The sequence below is a fragment of the Podarcis raffonei genome, chromosome 8 (genome assembly GCF_027172205.1).
Source record: "Podarcis raffonei isolate rPodRaf1 chromosome 8, rPodRaf1.pri, whole genome shotgun sequence".
Taxonomy (NCBI): Eukaryota; Metazoa; Chordata; class Lepidosauria; order Squamata; family Lacertidae; genus Podarcis; species Podarcis raffonei.
In genome coordinates this window covers 30,854,102-30,880,154 of record NC_070609.1, presented here as the reverse complement: position 1 = coordinate 30,880,154, position 26,053 = coordinate 30,854,102, and the positions used below count along the sequence as shown (strand labels likewise).

Here is a 26,053-nt window from a genome sequence, read left to right as displayed (position 1 = left end):
GAAAACCCTCCAATCCAGCTTGCATTAGCTTGATTTGATGAGAACAAAATTCCCTGCAAAATCTCTTCCTCATCACCACCTTTAAGGAGAAAGGGGGGCGCCGGGGAAGCGTGCCAGTTTCACGCCACCATTTCTTCCAGGGAACAATCCACAGACCCTTGAGTTGAATTGACAAGGTTCAAGCCCTGCACTGATGGGAAGGTGGGGAGACAATCGCCCCTTTCGCTCGAGAGGGCGAAGGCGAGATGTCTGCATTTGTAAACCATTTGTAGGATGTTGCAAGAGCTAGCGAGGAATTACAAGGTAATTCTCTCTCCCCCCCCCCCGGCAACAAAGAATCGGAGCCTCCCCCCGCCCCCTTTCGCAGGCGACTTTGTCTCTGTCTGCTCTTGGAAGGGCTTTGAGTGGGACGGAAAGGGGATTCAGAAATCTCGGCCATTACCCTGCCGAGTACTCCTTAAATGATGCTGGGCTCGGGTACTAGTGTCCTTTTGCAGAGAGGAGAACGGCTTGCTGGGGAAGGAGGAGGGGAGGTTCCCCCCTCTCCCCCCCACCCCCTTCAGATGGCGCACCTATGCAATGCAAAAGGGCGAACGTAAAGGAAATTAAAGAAACAGTGGGGGGCTTGATTAGCTTTCGGCGGAGGCTGGAAATGGTCAGGCTGTCAATTCCCCCCACACTCCAAAAGCTTCCGGATTCGTTCCAAAAGGCATCTCACACACACACGCACACACGGCTTTTCCATTGACCATTTCGACCCCAGTGTCCCCTCTCCGACGGCAGATAAGGGGGGGCACCCTCTTATTTGTCTGAGAAGTGTACTGGTGCTGTGGGGAGTAATATTAGATCAGATTCAAAAATACAAACCAGGAGAAAGAACATGAATGAGAAATTGTGTAGTGTATGCGCGCGCGCGCGGAGATTCGGGTGGGAAACGCGCTTGAGGTGCAAAGATGCCTCTCCAGACAATGCGCCAGCGAGAATCAAGGCAAACAGCAAGGTCTCGCTTGCAATACTGTACTATGCACACTTTTTTTCCTCTTAAGTAACACATAACTCAGTGCAGCTTACTCCTGAGTAAACGCGTGGCTGCAGTGCAGCCCTCTGTATGCTCGATGAAGTAAATGCCAGCAAAAATCAAAGGAGCGATTACTTCCGAGGAAGCATGTATTCTGCACACGTTCTAGGCTTGCAAGCTTATTGCATTAAATGTAAAAGTTACCTCGCTTTGTTTGGGGTTGGAGGGCAAGGACTGTTTCCCAGAGAGTAACTGTCCCTTCTTCTGTTACTAAGACCTGACTAGAAGTTGGGTATTTCAGGTCACTGGTCACACACAGTTTGCTCCTCTTCAAGCAGAGATTCAGCAGGAATCCTCACTATTGCCTTCCAGGTGTCTCTTGAAGACCTCTTTGTGATGACAGGCCTTCTGCAGCTGTTTAAACTTTCTTGATTAGCCAGTCATTTAAATGGATTTCTAACCCCTTACCTGGGAGTAAGCACCACTGAATGCAACAGAGCTTGTTTCTGAGCAGACATGGCTAGGACTGAACATAAGAACAATCTGCTGGATTAAACAAAATACCCATCTAATCCAGGATTTTGTTCTTACAATGGCCAACCAGATGCCTCTGGGAAGCCCACAAGCAGGACCTGAGCACTATGCTCTTTCCAGGAAATAGCTTTCAGTTTGCCGTGGACATAGAACATAGCCATTGTAGCCAGTAAGTATTGTGCTGTAAGTAAGCAATTTTGCTCTGGACCAATCCATTTGCCACTGTTTTGAAGCTTAGGCCCCCAGAAAGTTTGTGTGTGAACAGAACTGCTGCCTTGAGCTTTTTGCCTATCAGTCCATTACCTTCCACCAGGCTCTGCTCCTAATGACTTAGGTGCCTTCAGTGGACTCCATTTCCTGCCCTACCATGATCCATTCCCTAATCTCTAAGACACCACCCCTGAGCTCCCAAGCCCCACCTTCTATCTGTCTGAACCTCAGGACAAAAACCAGCCATATGATGAAGTTTCCACTTTTGGCCCTTACACCCAGCTTTCCATCATCCACAAATATGATTTTCCTGCCTCCCTTCTACATGCAAGGAAGCAATAGCATAATGTGGGTTGCCAGTGCCTCGGGCCACATGAAGGGGGGTGGGAGGGAGGGGAACTGATGGAGGAGAGGTGCGCCTCCAACTTTGTAATGGCCTCTGTGTCACCCAGGAGATCGCAGCTGCAGAGATAAGAAAAGAAGAGTTGCTCTCTTGTCTGCAGAGGTCACTTCCTGGTTCTCTCAGAGAAGCCATTTCCAAAGGAGCCCAGTGACAGAAGAGCACAGTTGTATTGAGGCAGCAACGGGTGTTGAAATTTTGCACCCCTAAGAATTTTCCACCTGGGGCAACTTCCCCTGTGTCCCCCCCATGCTACACCACTGCAAGGAAGGGAGATAAGAACTGTACCTTTCACGTTTAATTACAATACACATACATATATACGTACAGTACAACCACATCTCACACACATTTTGTTATGTACTGAAGTTCTCACCCTGGGCCAGCAGGGGGATACTGTAGATAGTTTTCACTCAGGTCCACGTCAGTTATTTTAGGCGGGAAACCCTGGGATGTTGTTGCTACAATGTTGACAGCCGGCTGCCTATAAAAGCAGGCCGGCTGAGCTGTTTGCTGTTCAGTTCTGTCCAGCTAACAAGTAAAGAGCTGCTCTGGAGAAATCGCTGTGTCGTCTGCTATGTTCGCCCACAACTTAACACTGGCGACGAGGCTCCACCTACACCTCCATCGCAAACTGCCAGTGTGGAGCCGAACCAAGCCGCTTCAGAGGGTCTGCCAGACTTACCACAGACTCAGACCACTCCACTTGCGGAGGCTCCACCCACAGCAGCGGATCCAGGGGATTTGGTTTCAAAGCCACCTAGGGTCGCACCACAGCCTCAGCAAGAATTGTGTGGCCCCCCGGACTTGGCTACCAGTCCTCGGCGGTCTGGCAGAGTTTCCAAGCGCCCAGCTTATTTAAAGGACTATGTTGTTGGACATGTATCACTGTTGGTCTAAGTATGGGAAATGTAACCGATATGCTTTTGTGCCTAATTGAACCATTACGTGTAGTGCTGTATATAAGGAAACATACAGTACAACCACATCTCACACACATTTAACTTGCACAATTTCAACCACACCTTGTTGAAGGCCAGCTGGCTGAAATTCTGCAAGTTAAATGCAAGCAAGGCAGGGGAGCTTAAAAGCTCTTTTTTCTCTGGGGGAAAAATCTGTCTTTCTTGGGATGCACCAAGGGAAGCTCTCATGAGATCTCATGTCACCATTTGAGTTCCTCTGTGAGCATCCCTAGCCTTCTGGAGCTGGTGTGCTGAGCGGGTCTCACCTGACAAGCAAGGCAGAGAGCTTAAAAGCTTTTTGTACTAGGTCTACTTGGGTTACCCAGTGTGAAAAGAGCTTTTAAGCCTAGCTTTCCTTGCAAGGACTGCTCAGCACACCATATCCAGAAGGCTAGGGATGGTCGTGCAGGAGTGGCTTGACTATACATGTTTTTGTGTACAGTGGTACCTCAGGTTACATATGCTTCAGGTTACAGACTCTGCTAACCCAGAAATAGTGCTTCAGGTTAAGAACTTTGCTTCAGGATGAGAACAGAAATCGGGCTCCGGCGGCGTGGCAGCAACTGGAGGCCCCATTAGTTAAAGTGGTGCTTCAGGTTAAGAACAGTTTCAGGTTAAGTACGGACCTCTGGAAGGAATTAAGTACTTAACCTGAGGTACCACTGTATAGGTGGAACCCTTGGAACCGAACCCCTGCATGATGCAATTGTACTGTATGTGCAAAACTAAGCACAGGGCCAGGGCCAGGCCTATCATTAAGCAAAGTGAGGCAGCAGATGCTATGGCGGGAGTGAAAGGTATCAATTCCTGTTCTCAGGTGCTGCTCCTGTACTCTCTCCTGCCCTCCCCCAATTCCCATTGTCCTGATTTGGTGCCATGCATGCCTGTAAATGGTTTGGGCTGTCTTGCCTAGTTGTCTTCTTCCAGTGTCTCACCAACAGCACTGCTTGGAATGGCCCATCACTGAATAGGCAGAGAGCCATCCCAGCCCATGTACTCCAGCAGGCATTGTGCATGCACGTGCATTGCTCTGATCATGTGCCACATACTGGTGCCACCACTGCTGCATTGCAGCAATTGTTTGAGTGAGCAAGTGCTAGGCAGAGCACTGAGCAAAGCAGAGGCAAGTTTCTTTTTCCTCGCCAGTGAATGCTGCTCCATTAGGGTGAACAGGGCACTGCCCCACCAGCCTTTGTCTCCCCTCTGCTAGACACCACCTGCCTGCCTCCTTAGTTACAACTAGTCCAAGGAGTGGTACTGGCTGTTGGCTTCTTCCTTGTAGTCTCATTGCTGACTTTGTAGAAATCATCAGGGGAGAGGTTGGGGACGAAACCAGAATGAGCTGGCTTTACTGGTCATTGGGATCTCTGCTCACCATCATATGAGATAAGGAGAGAGAGAAGGGGTGGTTCTGCCCACTTTATGTTCAGCCCCACCCACCACAGCTAAGAGGCTCCCAAAAGATTACCCACAAAGGGATGCAACCCAACATAAAAAGATTCCCTACCTTTGTCTCTGCTCCATCTCCAAGCTCCATATGGAGATAAGAGATTAGGTAAGAGCTTAGGTCCCAGAGAGAGAGCATACGCAATATGGTATATCGCAATGTTATATCACCATTGAGGAACTGAGCCACTACTGCTACTGGCTCCATCATCTCTTTCTCAGGTTCCACTTTCCTATTGTGAGAGATCTGCAGATCAGGTTTCCAGGATGTGTCATCAATTAGCCAAATTGAAACAGAAACATCCACCCTTTTCTGCTGCATTTGCCAGAGTGAAACCTCCCATGCCTAATGCAAACGTTCCTTGAGTCTTTCAACCAGCAGTTCTCCCAGATTTTTTCATTTCTGCACTCTGCTGCAATATATACCAAACTCCAACAAGTCTCAGATTGTGAGCAGTCAGATCTGGAATTAGATCATATATTCACACTGGGTAACAAAGCAACTCATATAAGAACATCCCTTGGTACTGGGTTGAGCCAAAGGCTCATCTAATCTTGCATCCTGTTCTCACAGTGGCCAACCAGATGCACTCATCAGAAGCCCACAAGCAGGACCTGATTATGAGAGAACTCTTTGCACTTGTGAATCCCAGAAACTGATATTCAGAGGCATACTGCCTCCGGCAGAGAAGGTAGAACATGGTCATGTAGTGAGAGAACTAGGAAAAGGCTAGCAGCTGGAGGCAGGAGCTTCTAGTAGCAAGTTCTAAATACAGTGGTACCTCAGGTTACATATGCTTCAGGTTACAGACTCAGCTAACCCAGAAATAGTACCTCGGGTTAAGAACTTTGCTTCAGGATGAAAACAGAAATCATGCGGCGGCGGCGGCGCGGCAGCAGTGGGAGGCCCCATTAGCTAAAGTGGTCCTTCAGGTTAAGAACCGTTTCAGGTTAAGAACGGACCTCCGGAACGAATTAAGTACGTAACCAGATGTACCACTGTATAGGGACTGGTTTGTGGGATTTCCTCCCATTAGCCCCTGTGTACATTTAACTCAGAAATGCATCCCACAGACTTGAATGGGCCTTGCTACTGGCACTTAAACAAGTTACTGTATTTTTTGCTCTATAAGACTCACTTTCCCCCTCCTAAAAAGTAAGGGGAAATGTGTGTGCGTCTTATGGAGCGAATGCAGGCTGCACAGCTATCCCAGAAGCCAGAGCAGCAAGAGGGATTGCTACTTTCACTGCGCAGCGATCCCTCTTGCTGTTATGGCTTCTGGGATTCAGAATATTTTTTTTCTTGTTTTCCTCCTCCAAAAACTAGGTGCGTCTTGTGGTCTGGTGCGTCTTATAGAGCGAAAAATACGGTAATTCAACAGGCTGCTTACTTTCTATTGGCATGCATGTCTGGACTCTTGCCAGAGCATGCATGCATAGGATTCGTGACTTTCCTGTCTTTTGCAAAAGCAATGGCTATGTGCTTTATTTTTTTTTAAAAAATGGAACCTGATCTGAGATTTTCAGTGAAAGAAAACAAGCCTGAACAAATTTATGGGTGGGGAGAACAGAAGCCATGACATTGCTGTAAATGCAAAGCCAGTGCCAATGAGGGGGTGGGGTTTGTCCTTACTTCCGCTTGTCCCATGCCTAGGAAGAATGGGTCTGAGTGGTTTTCTACTTGCCCCACTCCTTTCTCACAAAAACCCCTGCTCTTTAATGCTAAATCAGGGCAAAAATCAGGGCAAACATCAATCCAAAGAAAGCCCAAATCACTGTTTGCTCTGACTGAATGCTAAAGAGTGGTTTCCCCTGGGATGTGGGGCAGGGTGAGAAGCAGCAGAATGAGAAGTGTGGTTAAGCCCTTACCTGTTCCTTGGAGGGGGGGGTAGACTTTCATTACTTGCTGCCTGTCCTTTGTTCCTTTCAATATAACACTATGGTTATGGGTCCAGCATTTGAAATTAACTTTCAACAAACCCCTGCCTACTTAATTTCAATTTCTTTATGAAAGTGAATGTTTTCCCAGGGAAATGGTTGCATACATCCCAAATAACACACAAACACTCTCTCTTTTTGCAAAAGAATTTATTGGTTAATCCATATTAGATCTCTCTGTCCTGAACCCTAATTGGTAAGTGTTTTACTTTGCTAAGAAATATATTTAAAAGCTCATAACCATTTCGACTAGTTGTAAAAAGAAAAAAGAAAACAAGATCACTCTGCAGTGCCACCTACAGTCAAAAGATAATAACGGGAACAAGCAAGTGGAAAAGGATTCCTCCTCTTTTGAAACTCCTACCCAAAACAATACAGCGATTGAAGGCTGAATAAACCCCTCCAATTCCAGGAACTAAAGATACCAGGTTATACATCTGGGACTCTGGGATAAAGAAGCAATGATTGCTCCCCGTCTCTTATGAAGCTACCTATCACTTGCCTGTCGGTCAAATGCCTCTTAAAGGCACAGCTATGGGATCTGTTGAAAAGTTTTACATGGAGAGCTGCTGCAAGCTCCCACTCTTCAAATTGCTTCTCGGGATCTCTTCTGTAGAAACTTTGGTTTAACACAGGTATTTGTCTTTGTTGATATATATTGATAGGATTAGTAGGGCAGCATCCAATGAGACAAACATTCCATCTATTGTTGTTTACTACAATAAATATTGTACCACCTTTGCACACTGCACTCAATAGAATAACATACCTGTTTTTAGCAAGAAGAGGCAAAAGCTTGCACCTTAATTTTGACGGAAGAAACCAACTGTAGAATGCAGGGAGGAGAAAAGAGAGCATCAAGGGATGGATTTGCTTGCACAAATGCGCTTCTATGTGTTTGGGCTTAGAACCCTGTTTCCCAATGTGGTGCGCTCCATATATTGTTGGACTACAAGTGGAGCTGATTGTATCAGCCCCAGCCAGCAAGACTGACAGCAGCATCCCAGATTATATGTTCCAGACATACCACTTTGAGACACTGAGCTCCTTTGAATTCATTGATGTGCCATCTTCCTTCAGTGGCTGCTGGGTCTTTGGGACTCAGTATAGCTCCATCCAGTTGTTATCCTTCATAACAGTTGCTATGCCACAAGGGTTCTATGGTTACTTGGCTACTACGGTTTGTTGCCATCTAGTTCATTCTATGCCACCTTTTTAAAAAATAAAATAAAATAAAGCACACTACACAAAGGTGTGTAGGCAGCTCTCCTGTTTTTAATTTTTAATTCCCCTGTTCTTTACTGTACAAGGCAGGATGCTGACTGGTAGGAGCAGCCTTCAGTGTTCAACAGTCAACCCTAAAGGTCCTTTCCCCCTAGGCCCTTTTCCAAGACACATCTGGATCCATCACAACACTCCCCAGGACAGCTTGGACAAAGCCTGCCATGAGATCTGGAAAAGGGTCCAAGGCCTCCCTGAGGAACTCCAACCAAGATCTTCATCACCGCTTCTCCAACTTAGCTGTCATCCTGTCACATCTTCAGAGGCTCTCAGAGAAGATAGCAGTAGTACCACCAGCAGCTCCCAAAAAGAGTGAGTGTTTAAAAAAACAAAACACCTCAACAAAACAAAAAGGAGAGGAGGAATCTTTCCTAACTCACAAATCAATAGAAGCTCTACCTAGCTAGCTGAAACTGGAGTCTTGGAGGATATATTTCATAGCGGTTAATCTGAAATAATGGGAAAGTGTTTATGTAATTCATTTATTTAATTGTATAATGCCCTAATCAGTCCCCATGGGCTTCACATGCCCCAAGGACAATCTTCTTCCATGCACCCAACTGCAATTTTTGTGGTCAAACCCTCTACAAATTGTTCTCAGTCTAACTTTGAGCCTGGACCTGTGAGCATTCAATCCAAGGACCTCTTTGAATGCCAGAGAACCATGCATTAATAACAGAGTGGAAAGTAAATATTGAGCATCTGTTGAGTGCCTTGTCATAACCACAGGCACCCTGGACCAGTAACACTTCTTGGCCCAAAATTATTGCTGTAGGAAGGATGCCACACATTCTCATATTTTTGGACATTAAGTGTTTTGTGTTCTCCATCTGCCAAGACCATAAAACAGGGGTGGTTAACGTTGGGTCTCCAGAAGTTGTTGGAATACAACTGCCATCTTCCTTGGAGGCCGTGTTAGCTGGGGGCTGCTGAGATTTGACAGTTGGCCACCGCTGCCATGTGGCAAAGGCATGTAAGAAGGGCCATAGATCTGTGGTAGAGCATCTGTCTTGAATGCAAAACATCCCAGATTCAATCCCTGGCATCTCCAGGTCAGTCTGGGAGAGACTCCCTGGCTGGGAAACCCTGGAGAGCCACTGCAAGTCAGCATAGACAATAGTGAGCTAGAAGGACCAGTGGTCCTACTCAGTATAAAACTACTTCCTATGTTCCTATGCATATGGGAAGGTATGCTTAGCTGCTAATCCTCAACTTTAGAACTCTCCTCCAGAGATCTAAAACAGTCAAACCCCAAGAGGATTTCAAAAGTAGGCGTGTGGAATTCAGATTGGCTGCACATTTAGACTCAAATCTCTTTTAGGGTGAAATCTGACCACACTATGAGAGGGCTTCAATACCATATTAAAAGAGAAGGTGCAGAATAAATAGAACATCTTTTTTCCCCACTGTAAAAATTGTCTCCTTGTGATATAAGCCTACATCTGTGATACTGGAAACAACCACAAGTCCCCATAGTTGCTTGTGCATTTATATTTTTAAAATTGAAAGATTTCAAGGGGAAAGATGAAAGGAAGCATTCAGATGTTAAAAACGAAAATGAGTTTCAAAGGTAGTGACTAAAAAGATCTACTTTTCTGAAATGCCAGATTTGGCAAGGGGGTGTTTTACCAAAGCCTCCATTGGTGAGGAGATGTCAAGGGGGAAGGTAGAAAAGAGAAAGGGAGAAGGAGGAATTTATATTTATATTTTCATTCTCTAGGATGCTGCCAAAGTAGGAAGATTATAGGCAATTTTGTAAGCATGTGAATTGATTAGTGGCAACTAGCAACTGTCCTGGTTTGAAAATACACCAGACAAATCAGGGAGCAGGTCTTGCAGGATGGTCAGTGCCATGGGGCCCATCAGCTTGGACACTAGCCCTGCCCAGAAGTAGGAGCCTCACTGCCCAGAAAGTATTGTCCACCACTGAACTCTCACTGACTGAACAAAGAGTGGGGCAACAATAACTAGGCTGCCATTCAGTTACAAGGAAGATGAGTGCAGAGGTACATACATCTTTTTTTGAGTGTGTGCCTCTAGTTTTAAACTGTGTCCTCAATATCAAAAGTTTGGGAAAAGGTTGTACTTCAGTCTCAGTGAGGAAGGGATAACAAGTTGGGGCCAGAAGGGATTCATGATGTTAAATTATGGCATCTCTCAGCCTTAATGTAATGAAAAATAATGTTGACACTGTGATAGAATTCTCCTAATTCTCATCCCTTTGTGGTTACAAAATAACACTAAGCAAAAGAAAATACCCCAGACCAGGAAGGCAAATCTTTGTTGTTTGTTCAAAAGATTCCAGAGCCCTTTCAAATTGGACTTGGAGCATCCTATTTGCATAAGTCAATATGTTAAAATAATTAAAGGCCGTGGATCAAGCAAAAGGGCAGAAGGTATAATCTTGGCCCAAAATGTTGCAGCAGATGACAAATTGAACAGACACCTTCCATCCTTGGCAGGCAAGTGTAGGCAGAGATCTAAACAGGGCAGCGGCAGGATGCAAAGAACAACAACAAAACTGTGCCCTTTAGGAAGACTCTAATGAATCAAAGGTGTTTGTCATGGAGGCTTCTGCTTCCATGGTCAAGAGAATTTAAAATGACAAGATCAAAATTCTCTTCACTTTATTGAGTGAGATTTAATCACATGCCTCAGTAGAAGCTGACCAGAATTCACACACACCACACACACAGTTTGGCTTGTGTCATGCCTAATTTTTTCTCCCTCATCAGAAACAGTCCCCGAAAGGTGATATGAAATTTCTCAAGTTTCTGCAGTTTCAAGACAAGCCCCACTGCCTTGCAGAAGTCACATGAGGAGGGAGAACCAAGCTAGTTTTCTGGGTTGTGTCTCCTTCTGGAGGTTTTCAGGACAAAATGAGGCACTGAGAGATATAGGTGCTAGTAGCAGAGAACGGCAGTCCCAAATCGAGTTGATTTATCTAGGCTACTTGGAGCTCACTTTTCAATTTCAAATAAAAAATATATATCCAGAGTGACAGTGTTAATATCAAATAATTTTAAACAAGAATATTTTGAAATATCAAATAATCAAAGCAGCATATACAGTGGTACCTCGGGTTAAGAACTTAATTCATTCTGGAGGTCCGTTCTTAACCTGAAACTGTTCTTAACCTGAGGTACCACTTTAGCTAATGGGGCCTCCCACTGCTGCCGCCCCGCTACCGCTGCACAATTTCTGTTCTCATCCTGAAGCAAAGTTCTTAACCCGAGGTGTGTATGTGTGTGTGTGTGTGTGTGTGTGTGTGTGTGTATATATATATATATATATATATATATATATATATATATATATGACTAAATTTGTTGTTGTTTATTGGATTTTGAACAAACTTTGATGTTAGTAGAGAAGTGAAATTGATATTATACTATTTTTTTGCAATTTTATCCATTTTGAGTACAGGCTTACATCAATTTTGTTACTATCTATTAGCTGTATAAGGATTTTGGTCAGGTGTTGACTTGAATAGACAAGTTAGGCAGATGTTGTCCCCATTTTCCAAAAGGGGAGGCAGAAGACCTAAGCAACTACCAACTGGTCACCTTAATGTCAATACCAGGAAAAGTCTGAGAACAGATAATTAAGCAGTCAATCTGTGAGCACTTAGAGACGGCTGCTAGGATCACTAAGACCCAGCATGGGCTTCTCAAAAACAAGCCATGCTAGACAAATCTCATTTATTTATTTATTTTGATAGAGTTACAAGCTGTTGACATAGTGTATCTGGGTTTAGCCACCAACGTGGATGGCTTTAAAAGGGGATTAGACAAATTCATGGAGGAGAGGGCTATCAGTGGCTACCAGCAGCAATGGAAGCAGCAATGCTTCCAAGTGTCAGCTGCTAGAAACTGTGAGGGGGCAAATGCTCTTGTGCTCATGTTTTGCTTGATGGTTTCCCGCAGGCATCTGGTTGGCCATTGCAAGAACAGGAAGCTGGACTAGATAAGCCATTGGCCTGATCCAGCAGGCTCTTCCTATGTTCTTACAAACTGCATTATATGTCTCACTGTCCATTTTTATGGCAAAATTATGTAACTTGAGTAATTAACTACATAAAATACATTGTCGTTATGTTGTACCACCCCATTCATTTCAAAACCAAGGAAACAATGTGAACGGGGAAGGAGGAACACGATCAATTATTTGTTGTTTGCAGACTGAAAGTAACAAGTACACCAAATATTGCTCATATTGACTGGATTGATTCCCGTTCCAGACATGGAACAAATGAACAAACACCAGCAATTTCCACCTTTGTTTCCATTTTTCCTTGGCGTTCTCAGACATCCTCACCATGCCCCTGCAATTTGAGCAGTGATTCAACAATTGGTGTCCCTTGGCCAATTCCAGTTTCCTATGTACTGACGTTTATCCCACTATCATCACAACCCAAGAGGCAAAGGAGGAATGGAGACAACTAGCCGTTTTGACAGTCACATCAGACCACCCAGGAGTCTGGTGGGTTAATTTCTCTGGTTAATGATCAGGGGTGTATTTCAGTCTTTTGCATCAATTGCAGGAGATATATACCGAAAAAAGATCACTGAATTAAAAAAAAACAACCCAGCAACATTTCAGAGATGCTCTAAAGGAAAGGGAATGGAAGATTGGTTCAATTTATAAAATAATAAAGGCTGCTCTAATTACACAGTGATGCCATAATTAGAGGATAATTAAGTAATATGCAGTTTACAAAGAAATTTGACACAATATTTATATGTATAGATAAGTACATACATAGTGCATGTTTATAACACCAGCTGTTCCATCCTCAGAGCCTGTAACAAAGTAAGTAAAAAACAAACAAACTACATTTATGCTGTTAATGGCAATCGGTAATGAGTGATCAAGCTGGATTGGCAATCCAAACAAAGTTCTTGTTTGTGTTGCCAGATGGTGCAGTTGTACAAACTCTTACTGTGGCTTCTTCCTCGGTTTCTCAGACAGCATAAAAGCAAAGGCTTAATCTTTGTGGCCCTCTTTTGTAGCATGGGAATGGACTCCCTTGCTTTAGTTATTCTTTTGTCTCTTTTTCCACAGTGCACCTTCACTTCACTTGCCACATCATTCTTTTCACCCCTGTTTGTTATATTTCCAAATAATATCAAAGCTCTGGAGTAACCAGGGATGTCAGAGAATTCTGACAAAAGCAGCAACGAGAGAAGAAATTGTCAATGTTTGCTTATTCATCCCTTGTCTGGAATGGGAATCAGTTCAGCATATATGATTGGTATTCACTGTTGTTGCTTTCAGTTTGCAAAGGATATGTAATTGATTACATCCTCCCACACTTTGCCTTGTGTTTCCTTTGCATTGAAATGAATGCGATGGAACAACTTAATGAAAGGAGACTTGTGGTATTTATGTATTTAATTATGTGATTTTTGTAATTTCACCACAGCAGAAAGTAAGATGATGGATGTAATTTTGGGCAGAAGGCAAACTGCAGCAGCAAGGAGACAGTGCTGCAAGCAACAAATACAGGACAAAATGGGAAACAATGTCTTCTTTAATCCCTAATAGTAGTGCGAGTTGAGGGGGCAGCTATATTTCCTACAAATCCGCTGATCCCAGCAGAAAATGATGCTTCAACTTTTAGATCCATTGGGCAGCCAGGGTAACAGGCCTGTCTGGATCACAGTCAAAGGCTTTCTCCTACCACCAGTAAGTTTGCTGCCTTTTACAAAGGTTAGTTGCAAAGGGGTAGAATGATGAGCAGGAGAGGAGGTCTGCCATCTGGGTTTGGTAAACATTCCTTGCAAGTAGTCATAAAGCCCATGGAGGCTTTTCAAGTCTTATCAAGGAATGATTGCAGGACCCGAACAGTTCTTCAGGAAAAATGCAGGTGGAAATTGGTGACCAACAAATCAGCCTATTTCCATTGAGTATTAGTTTTTCACACACTCCCCCCATCCTTTGCAAATAACTGTCTCAATACCACAAGGAGCAGAAATTATCGTGAATGCTCAATAAAAGGATGTCTGAAGGGACCCTTACTTTAGTATTTTAATTGATGTAATTGTGAATAGTCTTGCATTTCTGGACAAGACTCTTTAGGATCCTATATGGCTGAATGGTGATGTATAAATATAATATGTAGAATATTTTTGTTTGGTTGGTTTTAACATTTTTATACTACCCCCAATCAAACTTGGTTGAAGAAAGGAATTGTTTTCTATTTAACTATACTGGTAGTTGCCTTTTCTATGATCAAAGGGAGCTGGTCTACCTAGCTCAGTATTGTCCATGCTGACAAAAGCCCATAGCTTTCAAGGTTTCAGAGAGGGGTCTTTCCTAAACCCACATACTGATGTCAAGGATTTTCATGAAATGCATGTGCTCTATCACTAGGCAACAGCCCTTCTTCTTATCCAATTTGTGCAATCCTACATAAATGGTTCTTTCTCTGTTTCACATAGATCTTTGGAAAACAGCATTTGTAAAGATGAAATATCCATGCTGGTTGAGCAAGAGTATTTGAGCCTTACACAAGAGAATGCAACTGAACTAGAGATGCAAAGATCTGAAGATGAGAAGGCCACCCCAGCTGCTTCGTGTCAGGCCCCAGCAAACAACCACCTCACAATGCCCTCTGATGGAGACCAGATGTTAGATGAGAGGGATGCAATGGAAAACGTCTACAGAGCACTCACTGGAAACAAAAGGGAAGTGAAACTGAGGTCCATATGTGATGTCCAGCTGTCCACTAAGTCCACTGTCACAGGGATCTTGCTCCCTGCAAAATTAATCTACAAGAATGCCAAAAGTACAGAAAGTGGAAACAGTAATATGATGGGTTCCAACACTCAGATTGCCAAGCTTTTGGCGCAGTTCCCACTCAAACGTGTTGAGGCCACCAAGACTCTGGACACCAAAACGGTGACAGAAGAAACCAAGTTTATCAAGGACCTACTACTGCAGAACAATGTCTTTGGATCTGCAGCCCACAAAGACAATGTAACAAGGCCATCCCCAATAATGGCGGTCATGGAAAGTCAAGGATCTGTGCAAAAGAAACAGCTCCCAGTATTTGCCAAGATCTGCTCAAAAACTGACCCTGAACTAGTTGCTGATGGGCTCTGTCAAAATAATGGTAAGGGTTGTGGGCTAACTAGTGATGATTATTCGAGAATGATGAAGGGAAAGGAACCCAAGGTGTGTGGTGAACATGTGCAGAGAAAAATGCTTTCCCTATCATCATTGTTTTATGAAATTGATTGATAGGAGATTCGGGAAAGACATGTTCACATATATTCATCTATGGAATTATCTGCCAAAAGATGTAGTGAAGGCTTTAAAAGGGTATCAGACAAGTGTATGGAGAAAGATCAGTCTATAAATGGTTACGGCTCATGCTGGCTATATAGAGCCTGCATGTTCCAAGGCAGAATGCTACTGAATATTAGTTGTCCTGCCAGCGGGCTTCCAAAAGCATCTGATTGGTCACAGTAGGAAACAAGATGCTAGACTAGATGAGCCATAGTTCTGATTCAGTAGTACCCTTCGTATGTTATTATGTAGCATTCTGGTTAAAACAGATGAGTCAGTTGAGAGAACTCCTGTTACCCACTCCTCCTGTTATCCTCTTTCCTTTGGCATCCCAGGAGTTCCTGTTTATTTTGCAGTCAAAGTCTATATGAAATAGGTGCCCATCCTTGCTCAATCTTCAGTTTTACTGAGGGTGGGTCACTTCTAGTAGGGGGGGGTTGTCAGCTCTGAGCTGTGGACAGGAAAGGCACAGCCAGGCTTGTATAATACCTTGGGGTCAGGGATTAGGGTTGACAGAGGATCCTCATCAATTACCTTCTTTTATTGTTCCTTTTATTGTTTCTTCGGTTCAGAGCAACTGCAGTAACTCATTGGCAAAGCACAAGTTTTGTATGCAAAAGGTCCTGAGTTCAATCTCTGGCATCTCCAAGGATGGCTGAGAAAGACCCCCTGGAGAACCACTAGCAGCCAGAGAACACAGTAGTGAACTTGGTAGACCAGTGTTCTGACTACTACTACTACTGTTATTGTTGTTGTTCTTCTTATTTATTACAACAACAGTGGCCCTCTCTTTCAGCTGCAAAAATGCTCTGTTTCATAGAGGTCTACTATCTATTTTAGAAAGTTGTTTGCTCACTATACATTTGGATACCTCTTAAGCTACCATAATCAAATTTTGCATTGATGGCTCCTAAGATCAAAGAACAGGTTTTTGTTCAGGATACAACTGGTTTTGTACAGGATACAACTGAATGCCATTGGGATCAAGATAGCGGACTCAGCCTTTCAACCCTGCACTGATTTGAAGCATTGATTTCAAAACTGTGCTAATTGCTTTGGTTTCCTAGAATTCCTGACCAATGCCAGATATGAGGCAAATATACATATAATTAAAATGTTAAGAGTTCTATCAAACAGCCCCCATTGATGGTGCCTAACTCTGTTTTGTATTTTCCACAGCAACCTCTACAGCCATTGATAAGAACAACCTTAAATACAGTGGTAATGTTTTCACCCCACGATTCCCGACGAACTCGACGGCCACCTCATTAAAACAGCCAATGTGGCTTAGCCTTAACTACCCTCCACCTCCTGTTTTCCCAAACCACTCCAGCTTCCCACAGTATCAGGTAATGAATGACCCGAGCCCTTATGAATGGGGTATGGAAAGAGCTCCAAAACTGAATGAGGCTGGCAGTGAGGAGGAAAGAAAGAGCTATGAGGTTGCATAACTCAGATTTAGAAACACCGACAGGCAAGCAAGCCTGAAGTGTCAAGATTCAGACCAAGACCAAATCTGGAAGGGTGGCAATTAATTGAAATTAAGAGGGCTTCTAGAGAGTTTGGAAGCTCAGAAAACCTATGGATTCCTTCAATGAAGAATCCAGACTGAAGGCATCTGCAACAAACGCTTGAGTCATAAGGCAGGTCGTGGCCTGGGATTGGCTCATCCATGCTCATCTGATTTTCATGATCAGATGAATTCTAGTTTGTGGTATCTCCTTCCCAGATACTGATGCTGCCATCAGTTGCCTGGTGCAAGAAGATAGGTCCCTCCCTCAAGGAATTTACAGTATAAAATTTGACACACAAGAGACAACAGGGAGGGAAGGGGAGGCAGTGGTTAACAGGGAAAGAATATTTGATTTCATCACATATTTAGTTTGGAGCCCAACTCTGTGTTCTTTCTGGAAGCATGAGGAGACCAAGCAGGTATAGGGCATGCACACCCATCCTGCCTCCAGTGTCCCCCTCTGTGCCAGGTGTGCCTGCTCCAACGCAATGCTGAGTGGGAGGGTCTGAAAGAGGCTTCTATGCCCGCTCAGTTGGACATGTTTAGAAACCTTCCTACAATCAGGAACTTTATTAGGGTTCCTACCTGGGTGGAGGTTTTATAGTGAATTTGGTGGAAATAATGCAATTCCAAAACCCCTTCAGACCAGAGTTTATGTGCCCTCAGCCCCTGCATGCTTTTTGCCATCACAATTTCTATCTGAGTGCCTAAATAGGGTTTTGGTTATCAGCTTATTTAGATTTAGGCCACATCCACACCATACACCTTAAGCAGCCAAGGCTTTCCCCAAATAACACTGGGAGCTGCAGCTCATTAAGGGTGCAGAAAGTTGTCAGGAGACCCCTATCCCTTTCCCCAGAGCTACCATTTCCCAAGTGGTTTAGCAATTAATCCCTCTTCTCAGGGAACTCTGGGAATTGTAGCTCTGTGAGGGGAATAGGGGACCCTTAACAACTCTTAGCACCCTTAACAAATGACAGCTCCCAGAATTCTTTGGGGAAACCCATGACTGTTTAAACTGGTGTCATGGTGCTGTAAATGTATGGTGTGAATTTGGCCTTAGTTGCAGACATAGTTGCATCAAGGCAGGGGATTTGGGGAGTTGTGCCCAAGATATTGTGGGGAATTGTGGGACATTATGGGCATTTTTAGAGCAATGTGAAGTACATCTAGGGATCGATGGATCTGCCAGTTTCAGTTTCTCTCATTTTCTCATTTTCCCAATCTTAAGTTCAGTTCATCATATTTCTACATCAGTTTGCAATGTAAAAAAGAAAAGAAAGAAATCTTAATGAATATTCATTGGCATTTTAGTGCTCATTTCTCATATACACATGCTACTCGGCAATGCAAGCGATTTCCTGTAGTATAATGTATTTTATATGTAATTTTCACTAATATATGCATATTTATGCATACTCCTCCCTAAAACATGTGTTTTTGTGCCCATTTTTTGGTTGGTGAACTGTATTACAAAATTCAAGAGAAGTTCAAACTGAAGTGAAGGACAGCAGTTTTGCAGGAAGCGCGAACTAGGTAGGTTCGCATTAAAATGCAAACCAAATTTCTCCTCCATCTTTAGTAGCACCACACAGGCATTCTGGGAGGCTGTGTGAAGCATAAGAGGCAGCAAGTCAGAGAGGGCAGGAGTCTCAGTGGCACAGGGAACACTGAAGCAGTTCCTGATCTCCACGTGTTCAAGTTTTCAGGATGCTGGAGAGGACCTGAAAATCATGAAGACGCCCATTCATGGTGTATGTTGACAGGGGAACTGATTCAGAGGAGGCCACTAGTAATAACAGAAGACCTTGGAGACACACCTTGTGTGAAAGAGCAGAAATAATTGGGTGTGTTCAGTTAAGTCTTTTGCTACAATTGGAGGAAGGTGTGGTCTAGACATGGAAGGATTCCTGAATGCTCTCAGAGTTTTTTCAGTGAACACACAATCCTGTTGAGACCCTTGTTTCACTGTAGAATGGGGAGATGCATTGAGCTCTTGACAGGGGGTACCCAAGTGTCTCCTCTAGCACTGCAGAACCAGTTCTGCACCTTCGCGTATCAGAGCACTAAGGATGATGAAACAGGCTGGACAACTGAGTGCAAGTAGCAAAAGATGCACTGGGAAGCTGATCCAACATGAGTTAAACAGCACAATCATATTTATCACATGGTATTGAGGACAGGGAAGATGGGTCACTTCTCTGCTTTCATCACATCCTCAAGTAGCCATCCCATGGAGCTTTTCTGTATTGTCCAGGGCCTATAAACATCATCTCCAGTGAATAGAGTTTTAGACCAATTGGAAGCCTATTGTGTGTTATTTGAAAGGCACTTTGAGGGTCCTGTCTCTCATCTCTGTAGCAATCTTGGCCTCACATTTACAGCACTGAGATGTCCAGAGCAACATCCGCTGTAACATCATGGTTTCAATACCCTTCAATACCTGTCTCATCAAGGTAGCTCAGGAGGATACCATGGGCAATGGTATCAAAAGCCATTGAGAGATTAAGTAATAATAACAGCACCACACACACACACACACACACACACACACACCCTTTTGATAAAATTCATCCATCAGCATGACCAAGTCTGATTCAGCCGCAGAACCAGGCCAGAACCCAGATTGGGTAAAGATTATCTGTTTTATCCAGGTGTGTTTGCAACTGTCCTAACATGGTCCTCTTGATCACCTTCCCCAAATGAGGTATTTGACACTGGGTGGTAGTTTTCAGAAACCAATGGATCCAGTGCATGGCTAGCACACTCTTGCAGCATGGAGTAGTTCTGGCCATCTTGAATGAGGTGGTGATTCAACTTCCAAAAATTTGAATACTTGTCTTGTTGACCATCTCTGGCACCAGAGGCTAATGTGACTTCAGTGGTGAACCATGCCTTTTATCAGCTTTGGTTGGTAAGACAACTACAGCTGTTTCTACATGGGGATAGCCTGCTTGACCACTGTTGGCATTGTAACCTCCAGGTTGGAACGGTGCAATGTGCTGTATACGAGGCTGCCCCTGCAGTTGGCCCTGTAGCTGCAGCTAGTGCAAAAAGTAGTGGCTCAACTTCTCACTGGGGCAGACTATCACCATCATATCAGGCTGTTGCTAAAAGAATTACACTAGCTGCGAATTAGCTGCCAGGCTAAGTTCAAGGTTTTAGTACTAGTGTACAAAGCCCTATACAACTTGGCACCAGGACACCTAATGATCAAATTACCCCTTATATACCCAATCAACCACTGTGCTCTGTGGTAGAAGACCTCCTGCAGATACCATCTCATCAGGAGATCCTTATGTTCAGTGTAGGGGTCAGGGTTTACCATGGTAGTAAATGTTTTTATGGTTGATGTTTTTAAATTATGGAAAATAAATAAGAAATAAAGAAATAAAGAAAGAGGAGATGTACAGGTTTGATTCCCGATCCAGTGGGGAATGTATGTGCCCTGGATTGGAGTGTCTATAGAAGGGAAGATAGAATTCCATATAAATATCATGATACCATGGTGCTGGAGGAGACTCTTGAGAGTCCCATGGACTGCAAGAAGATCAAACCTATCCATTCTGAAGGAAATCAGCCCTGAGTGCTCACTGGAAGGACAGATCCTGAAGCTGAGGCTCCAATACTTTGGCCACCTCATGAGAAGAGAAGACTCCCCGGAAAAGACCCTGATGTTGAGAAATATGGAAGGCCCAAGGAGAAGGGGACGACAGAGGACGAGATGGCTGGACAGTGTTCTCGAAGCTACCAGCATGAGTTTGACCAAACTGCAGGAGGCAGTGGAAGACAGGAGTGCCTGGCGTGCTCTGATCCATGGGGTCACGAAGAGTTGGACACAACTAAACGGCTAAACAACAATATCATGACAGTAACTTGTGTGATGGCACAATGCAACATGGACTTTCCCCTGCTATCTTTAAAGCTCCTGTTATTCCCTGCAGCACTCTAGGCAAGGAGAAAATGGACAGGAGAATGCCATGTCCATTCTCCCTCCCAATTTAGCACTGCAGAAAATACAGGGCAGAGATCCAAGCTGCAGCAACCTGGGGAGCCCCAGCAATTACTGCAATGACAATAATAATGATTCCTATTATCTCATGTCTACATAATGATTTCCCAATGTGTCTACTGATGATCCCTCCCAAATTAAAAGTCAACATGACTTGAGAAATATAAATCACTGCCATGTTTATTTAATTTTCTATACATAGCACAGAAATAAGCAGCGGAGGTTGATCCGTTAAGGCTAATGGGGCACTGCCCAACCCAACTCAGATTGCCCTCTCTCAGCTTCCTCCATCTTAGACCCAGAGTTGCCCTTGGGGAACTCAGCAGGGAAGAGGATGGGGACAAAATTAGAAATAGTGGATTTTGCCTATCATTGGTTCTGACTGCATCTGCTATTGACCTCTCTGCCTACTGTGCTACCAGTCCCAATGGGCAGCAGCCACAGCTGGGGGGAAAGGATAGCAGCAGTAGCCATAATAATAGGTAAAATCCTTAATTCCTTCCATTTATATATTAATTAAAGCTTTGGTTTAATCAGAGAGGGAAATTTATCTTGGATAATTGGAAGTTAAGGGCACGTTGCTCACCTTTGGTGGCTATTGTGGTTTTGGTGTATTACTGTTGTACAGAATGGGGAAGAAAATATGTCCTTTCCATCTAGCAGGTAGTGAAGCTTCTTGAATATGATATCTAAGCATTCCATTGTGAACTAACCTGACTCACACCTGCCAGACTCATGTGTGGAATGGGAATGTAGAGATCACTTCTCTGGATTTTGTGATACAGGCTGCAATCCTAACCCAACTAACCTGGGAGTAAGCTCCACTGAATTGAGTAGGCCTTACTTCTGAGTAGACATAGTTAGGATTGCACTGAATATTTTTAGCTCAAAAGAAATACCAAAAAATTCCCCACAATGCATATTTTAGGATAAAACACACTTTAAAATGTCTATGTTAAGATAGAATACGTAGCTAAATAAGTTTGTAATATGACCTATTTAAATTGTCATGTTGATTTGGGGGGGGGGGAATCACAGATTAATGCAAAAACAGGACAAAATGGGTTTATGAATAAATAGGTGCAAAATTGACACAGACTAAAAACAGACTGATCTGCCCATCCTTACTATTAAGGTGGTACCTTCTGCAATCCTATACATGCTTACCTAGAAGTAGGAATGGGTGAATCTGTCAATTTCCGTTTCTCTAGTTTCTTCTTTTCCCAGTCAGAAGCTCAGTTTTCCATATTTCCACATCAGTTTGAGATTTTTTTAAAATGCATCCTCATGAGAATTCGTCAGCATTTCAGTGTGAATCTCTCCTAATATACTGTATGCATCTGTATGCATTTTTGAATGATATACACATTTTCTGCAGCATAATGCCCCCTAATAAAATGTAATTCTGTATGCTATTTTTACTAATTTTACTGGACATTTTACTCTAGTATATGCATTTTGGGGCACATGACTTGACTGGGGAACATGGTAAAATTTAGAAAAGTGGAAATGTCAAAGGATGGCTATGTTCGGTCCCTGTGTGGTTTTTGAAAAGCTCAAATTAGGTTAGTTTGTCTTTAAATGCAAACATAATTAAATTTCTCCATGATCCCTACCTAGGAGTAAGGACCATTAAACACAGTGAAGCTTACTTTTGAGTAAGTATGTATAGATTTGCACTGTGATGCAGGGATGAGGGCACAAGGATTCCAGTTGACACTGGAATAGACCATCCTTTACCAGTTGTGATTCTTGCATTGCAAAGGGTTGGACTAGATAACCCAATTCTATAATTCTACGATTCTATGATTCTATTATTCCCTCAGTTTCTTAAAAAAGCACCTGTCTTAAAGTCTGGCAAGATGCAGATTTATTCAAATTTGTATGAGTAGCAAATTAAAAAGCAAAAAACGAATTGCCCACTCATATAAGATACGACGGTGAGGTCCTCAGATCAGCATGTAATATCAGAACACAGATCACCGCTGGAGTGAGATCCAAAATTAATTGGTTAATCATAATCGTAAGAATAATAGGTTGAGGCCTACAATGGTCACTTCCTGCCTTGTGTATTTTTAACAGAGTTTGTATCAGCAAAGAGCACGGATCCCATACCAGCAGACGCTACATCCTCAGTTGGGATGCTATTCCAGACAGGTATGGCATAAGTCCTCTAGCATGAATCAGTATAGAGGCTGTTGATTTGCTGGGCATGGGGAGGAAGAATATGGTTTCAGCTTTCAGTGGCTTTAAGCAAGTCCATCTCTTGCAGCCTTTTGGTGCTTCCAGAATGTCACCATATTGGGGTGGGATTCAATCACATAACAGCAAATTTGGGTTGTGCGGTTACCGTATACTTGGTTGGGAGGTCTTGTGCAACAAAACTGCTTCCCCAAATGGTTAGACTTTTTGCAATAAGGAAAGTGATGGGGATATGCCGTGGAAAGTGTGGGGTTATTATGCTTTGGCATAACGTCATCTGACCTTGGTTAGTCCAAGTTTCACTGCTACCTTGGAGCTAGATGGCTGTCAAGGGCGGAAAGATTGACCTAAGTCCCATATTTGTTCTCTGGAATTGTCACATGGAGTTAATGGTTTAACCCCCCTTCCAAAATACTATACATTGATATGGGCTTAAGCAGGCCATTTCTCTTCCTCCTCCATTTTTGTCCGCCCACCTCAGTGACATGGCTGGGGATCCAATTCTGTGCTCCTCCTGCTGTGAATTCTCTCTAAAGTACACCTAGGGTGACGCTGTGGGTTAAACCACGGAGCCTAGGATTTGCCAATCAGAAGGTTGGTGGTTCAAATCCCTGCGACGGGGTGAGCTCCCATTGCTCGGTCCCTGCTCCTGCCAACCTAGCAGTTCGAAAGCACATCAAAGTGCAAGTAGATAAATAGGTACCGCTCCGGCGGGAAGGTTAACGCCGTTTCCGTGTGCTGCTCTGGTTCTCCAGAAGCGGCTTAGTCATGCTAGCCACATGACCTGGAAGCTGTACACCGGCTCCCTCGGCCAATAGAGCAAGATGTGCACCGCAACCCCAGAGTCGGTCATGACTAGATCAAATGGTATGGGGTCCCTTTACCTTTACCTAGGCAATATCAACAAGGGGAGGAGATCAAGTATGGCCAGCTTGGGAAGATGATTTTTTATCAATAAGAGAGACTGAGTTGTACATAGTTTGCAGAATATTCTGCTGGAGTAGGGCAAAAAGCAGGGGCTAAAGATGTTTGGCAAGTTTAGAATCCATATGGATTTTCTAGGTAAGTTGAGAGGGAGGGGATGATGAGGGAGAGAAGGGAGCTTTCTCAAACTCAGCTTTTAAAGTGGGAAGATCAAGGCCAAGTGAGACAATCAAGAGGCAGCATAAATATATCTTGCGCGACATAAACCCAAGAGGCAGCAGCCCCATGAACACCTGGCCCACCTTGCTGCCTCTGCCACTATCAGAGAAGTGGCAGTGGCTTCTGGTGAGATCTCTCAGGCGGGGGACCAAGACATGCCACCCCTTTATGTAGTGGCTGTTGCCTCGGACATGCCCCCCTCCATAAATAATGCTGATATTCTGTGATTCCAGCCCCATTTTGAACAGGTATAACAATTTAAGACATTGGGTTGTAGCCAAGTAAATTCTACTCAGAGTAGACCCATTGAAATCAATGGCCTTAGTCAGTCTTGCCCATTAATGCTGGTGTGTCTACTCAAGCCATTGTGAACTCTAAAACATTTCCGCTTCCCCCAAAGCATCATCCCTTTCCATTCCTCTTTCCCTCCTGATTCTTTAGGTCACGCCTTACAATCCACAGCAAATCTTCCGCTCACCTTACACACCTGTGCTCAGCTACATCCCACTGGTTCAGCCAGGTTACTCTTATCAGCAGAGGAACCCGACCAAGCCATCCAGCAGCGTACGTGATCCCCCAGCAATGGCAGGTGATGGTCCACAGTATCCATTTTCTCCTTCCTATGGGTGAGTCTGTGCTTTGTAGTGGCCGTGCATAAGTGCAGAATAGTCAAAGGTGGAAATCAATTTGCATGTTTGGGGATAGTTTCCTTTCTCTCCGTTTCAGGGTTCACTCTCTTCTTCTTCTTCTTCTTCTTCTTCTTCTTCTTCTTCTTCTTCTTCTTCTGGGGTCAGGGGTGCGTTTAGGATGAATTATGAAGATACATTTAGGGAGAATCCTGAAATGGGGAGAAGAGGGTGGCATAAAGTAATTCATGCCAATTTTGGAAGGAGGATTTTGATGACAGACGGGCTTCTTCCTTTCTTAAGCACATTTTGGGGAATAGTGAAGGGGGCTTAAAATGGACAGGGAGTTTATTTTTACATTTCCACGCTTTTTGGTAACTTTTAAAGCATAATGTGGCACTCTCCAGATATTGTTGGACTACAACTCCCATCACCCATGGACCGAGACTGTTGGCTATGCTGGTGGGAGTTGGGGTGTCAAGCAACATCTGGAGGGCGCCGTGTGGCTCCCTGGCTCCCTTGCCACCCTTTCATTATCAGAGTACTTTGGGAAAGTATGCTGGAGAAGGAAAGGAGGGCAGCGGCCATCACTGCAAGATTGGGAGGGCAAATCTATACCAATGGCATATCTGCATTCCCTAGAATTGCTGAAGAATCAGAGCCCTATCTGTATCTTTAGAATCCCCATAGGTGATGATCTCAGGATCCAGGCATGTTCATGAACAGGAGCAGGGGGCAGCATACAATAGATAAAATAAAATAGTGGTAGTTATTCAAGGAGGCTGAGCTCTATCTGTTTATTTTACTCTCAGGTTCACATCTACTACTGCTGGACCTGTAAGGACCAATCCTTACTTCTCTTCCAATGGAGGTGGCAACAGTTTTTAGATCTGCCAGCACTGTTTTTAGGGTGAGGTTTTTTTTGAGATAGGAACATTTTGGGAGCAGTATGAAATCCTTGGGGTTTTTCATTTCTGTTTGAACATTTTGGAACAAAGTTAAAATAATTTGATTCCAAACCACAAACAGTGTAAATTCAGGGCAAATAGGCTAGCAAGTTCATCTGAAAAAAACAGAATGTTGTTTAGCAGAAATGGATGAAACACTCAGGTACTGTTAAGAAACTTATTTTTTATTTTTTGAAATGAAAGAGAGAGGCATAATAATAAAAAGTTTATTGAAACTGTTTAAAGTTGAATTTTGCTGTAATAAAGATGGCTGATGAAGAAAAGATCCCATTGTGTTTTTGTTTTTGTTTTAAATAGAAGTGATATCTTTTAGCCAATGTTCAAAGTGAGTTAACTGTTTGACTGCTGACCTGAGTTTATGGGTTATCATTTACAGCAGAGCTAGGGAACTTGCAGGCCCTCTCATATTGGTGGGTTACAAGTCCCATCATCTCTGACCATTGGCCACTCTGACTGGGGCTGATGAGAGTTGGAGTCTAAAGAACATCTGGAGGGCTGCAGATTTAG

At 43.7% G+C, this 26,053-nt stretch overlaps 1 protein-coding gene across 3 annotated transcripts; it reads left to right on the top strand.

Annotated features, from left to right (window-relative positions):
• The first annotated feature begins 248 nt into the window (after nt 1-248).
• Nucleotides 249-25,811, top strand: C8H1orf94 (chromosome 8 C1orf94 homolog). Of its 3 annotated transcripts, none has more exons than XM_053398925.1 (6): nt 249-303; nt 14,233-14,906; nt 16,262-16,431; nt 22,690-22,764; nt 24,394-24,578; nt 25,391-25,811. In XM_053398925.1, the coding sequence occupies exons 2-6, from the start codon at nt 14,270-14,272 to the stop codon at nt 25,464-25,466; spliced, it is 1,143 nt and encodes a 380-aa protein (XP_053254900.1). In that variant the 5' UTR covers nt 249-303; nt 14,233-14,269; the 3' UTR covers nt 25,467-25,811. The 3 variants fall into 3 exon arrangements, with proteins under 3 accessions (XP_053254900.1, XP_053254899.1, XP_053254898.1); XM_053398924.1 differs by lacking the exon at nt 249-303 and adding an exon at nt 7,697-8,101 and having other exon boundaries at nt 24,394-24,541; XM_053398923.1 differs by lacking the exon at nt 249-303 and adding an exon at nt 7,699-8,101.
• The last annotated feature ends 242 nt before the right edge of the window (nt 25,812-26,053 follow it).

What these genes read in the sequence shown, in the direction of transcription:
- C8H1orf94 (XM_053398923.1), top strand. Translation starts at nt 7,824, where the DNA reads ATGCTGACTGGTAGGAGCAGCCTTCAGTGTTCAACAGTCAACCCTAAA. An exon ending in CCAGCTTCCCACAGTATCAG is followed by an intron (nt 16,432 to 22,689) that starts GTAATGAATGAC and finishes TATTTTTAACAG; the next exon opens with AGTTTGTATCAGCAAAGAGC. An exon ending in CCATTTTCTCCTTCCTATGG is followed by an intron (nt 24,579 to 25,390) that starts GTGAGTCTGTGC and finishes TTTTACTCTCAG; the next exon opens with GTTCACATCTACTACTGCTG.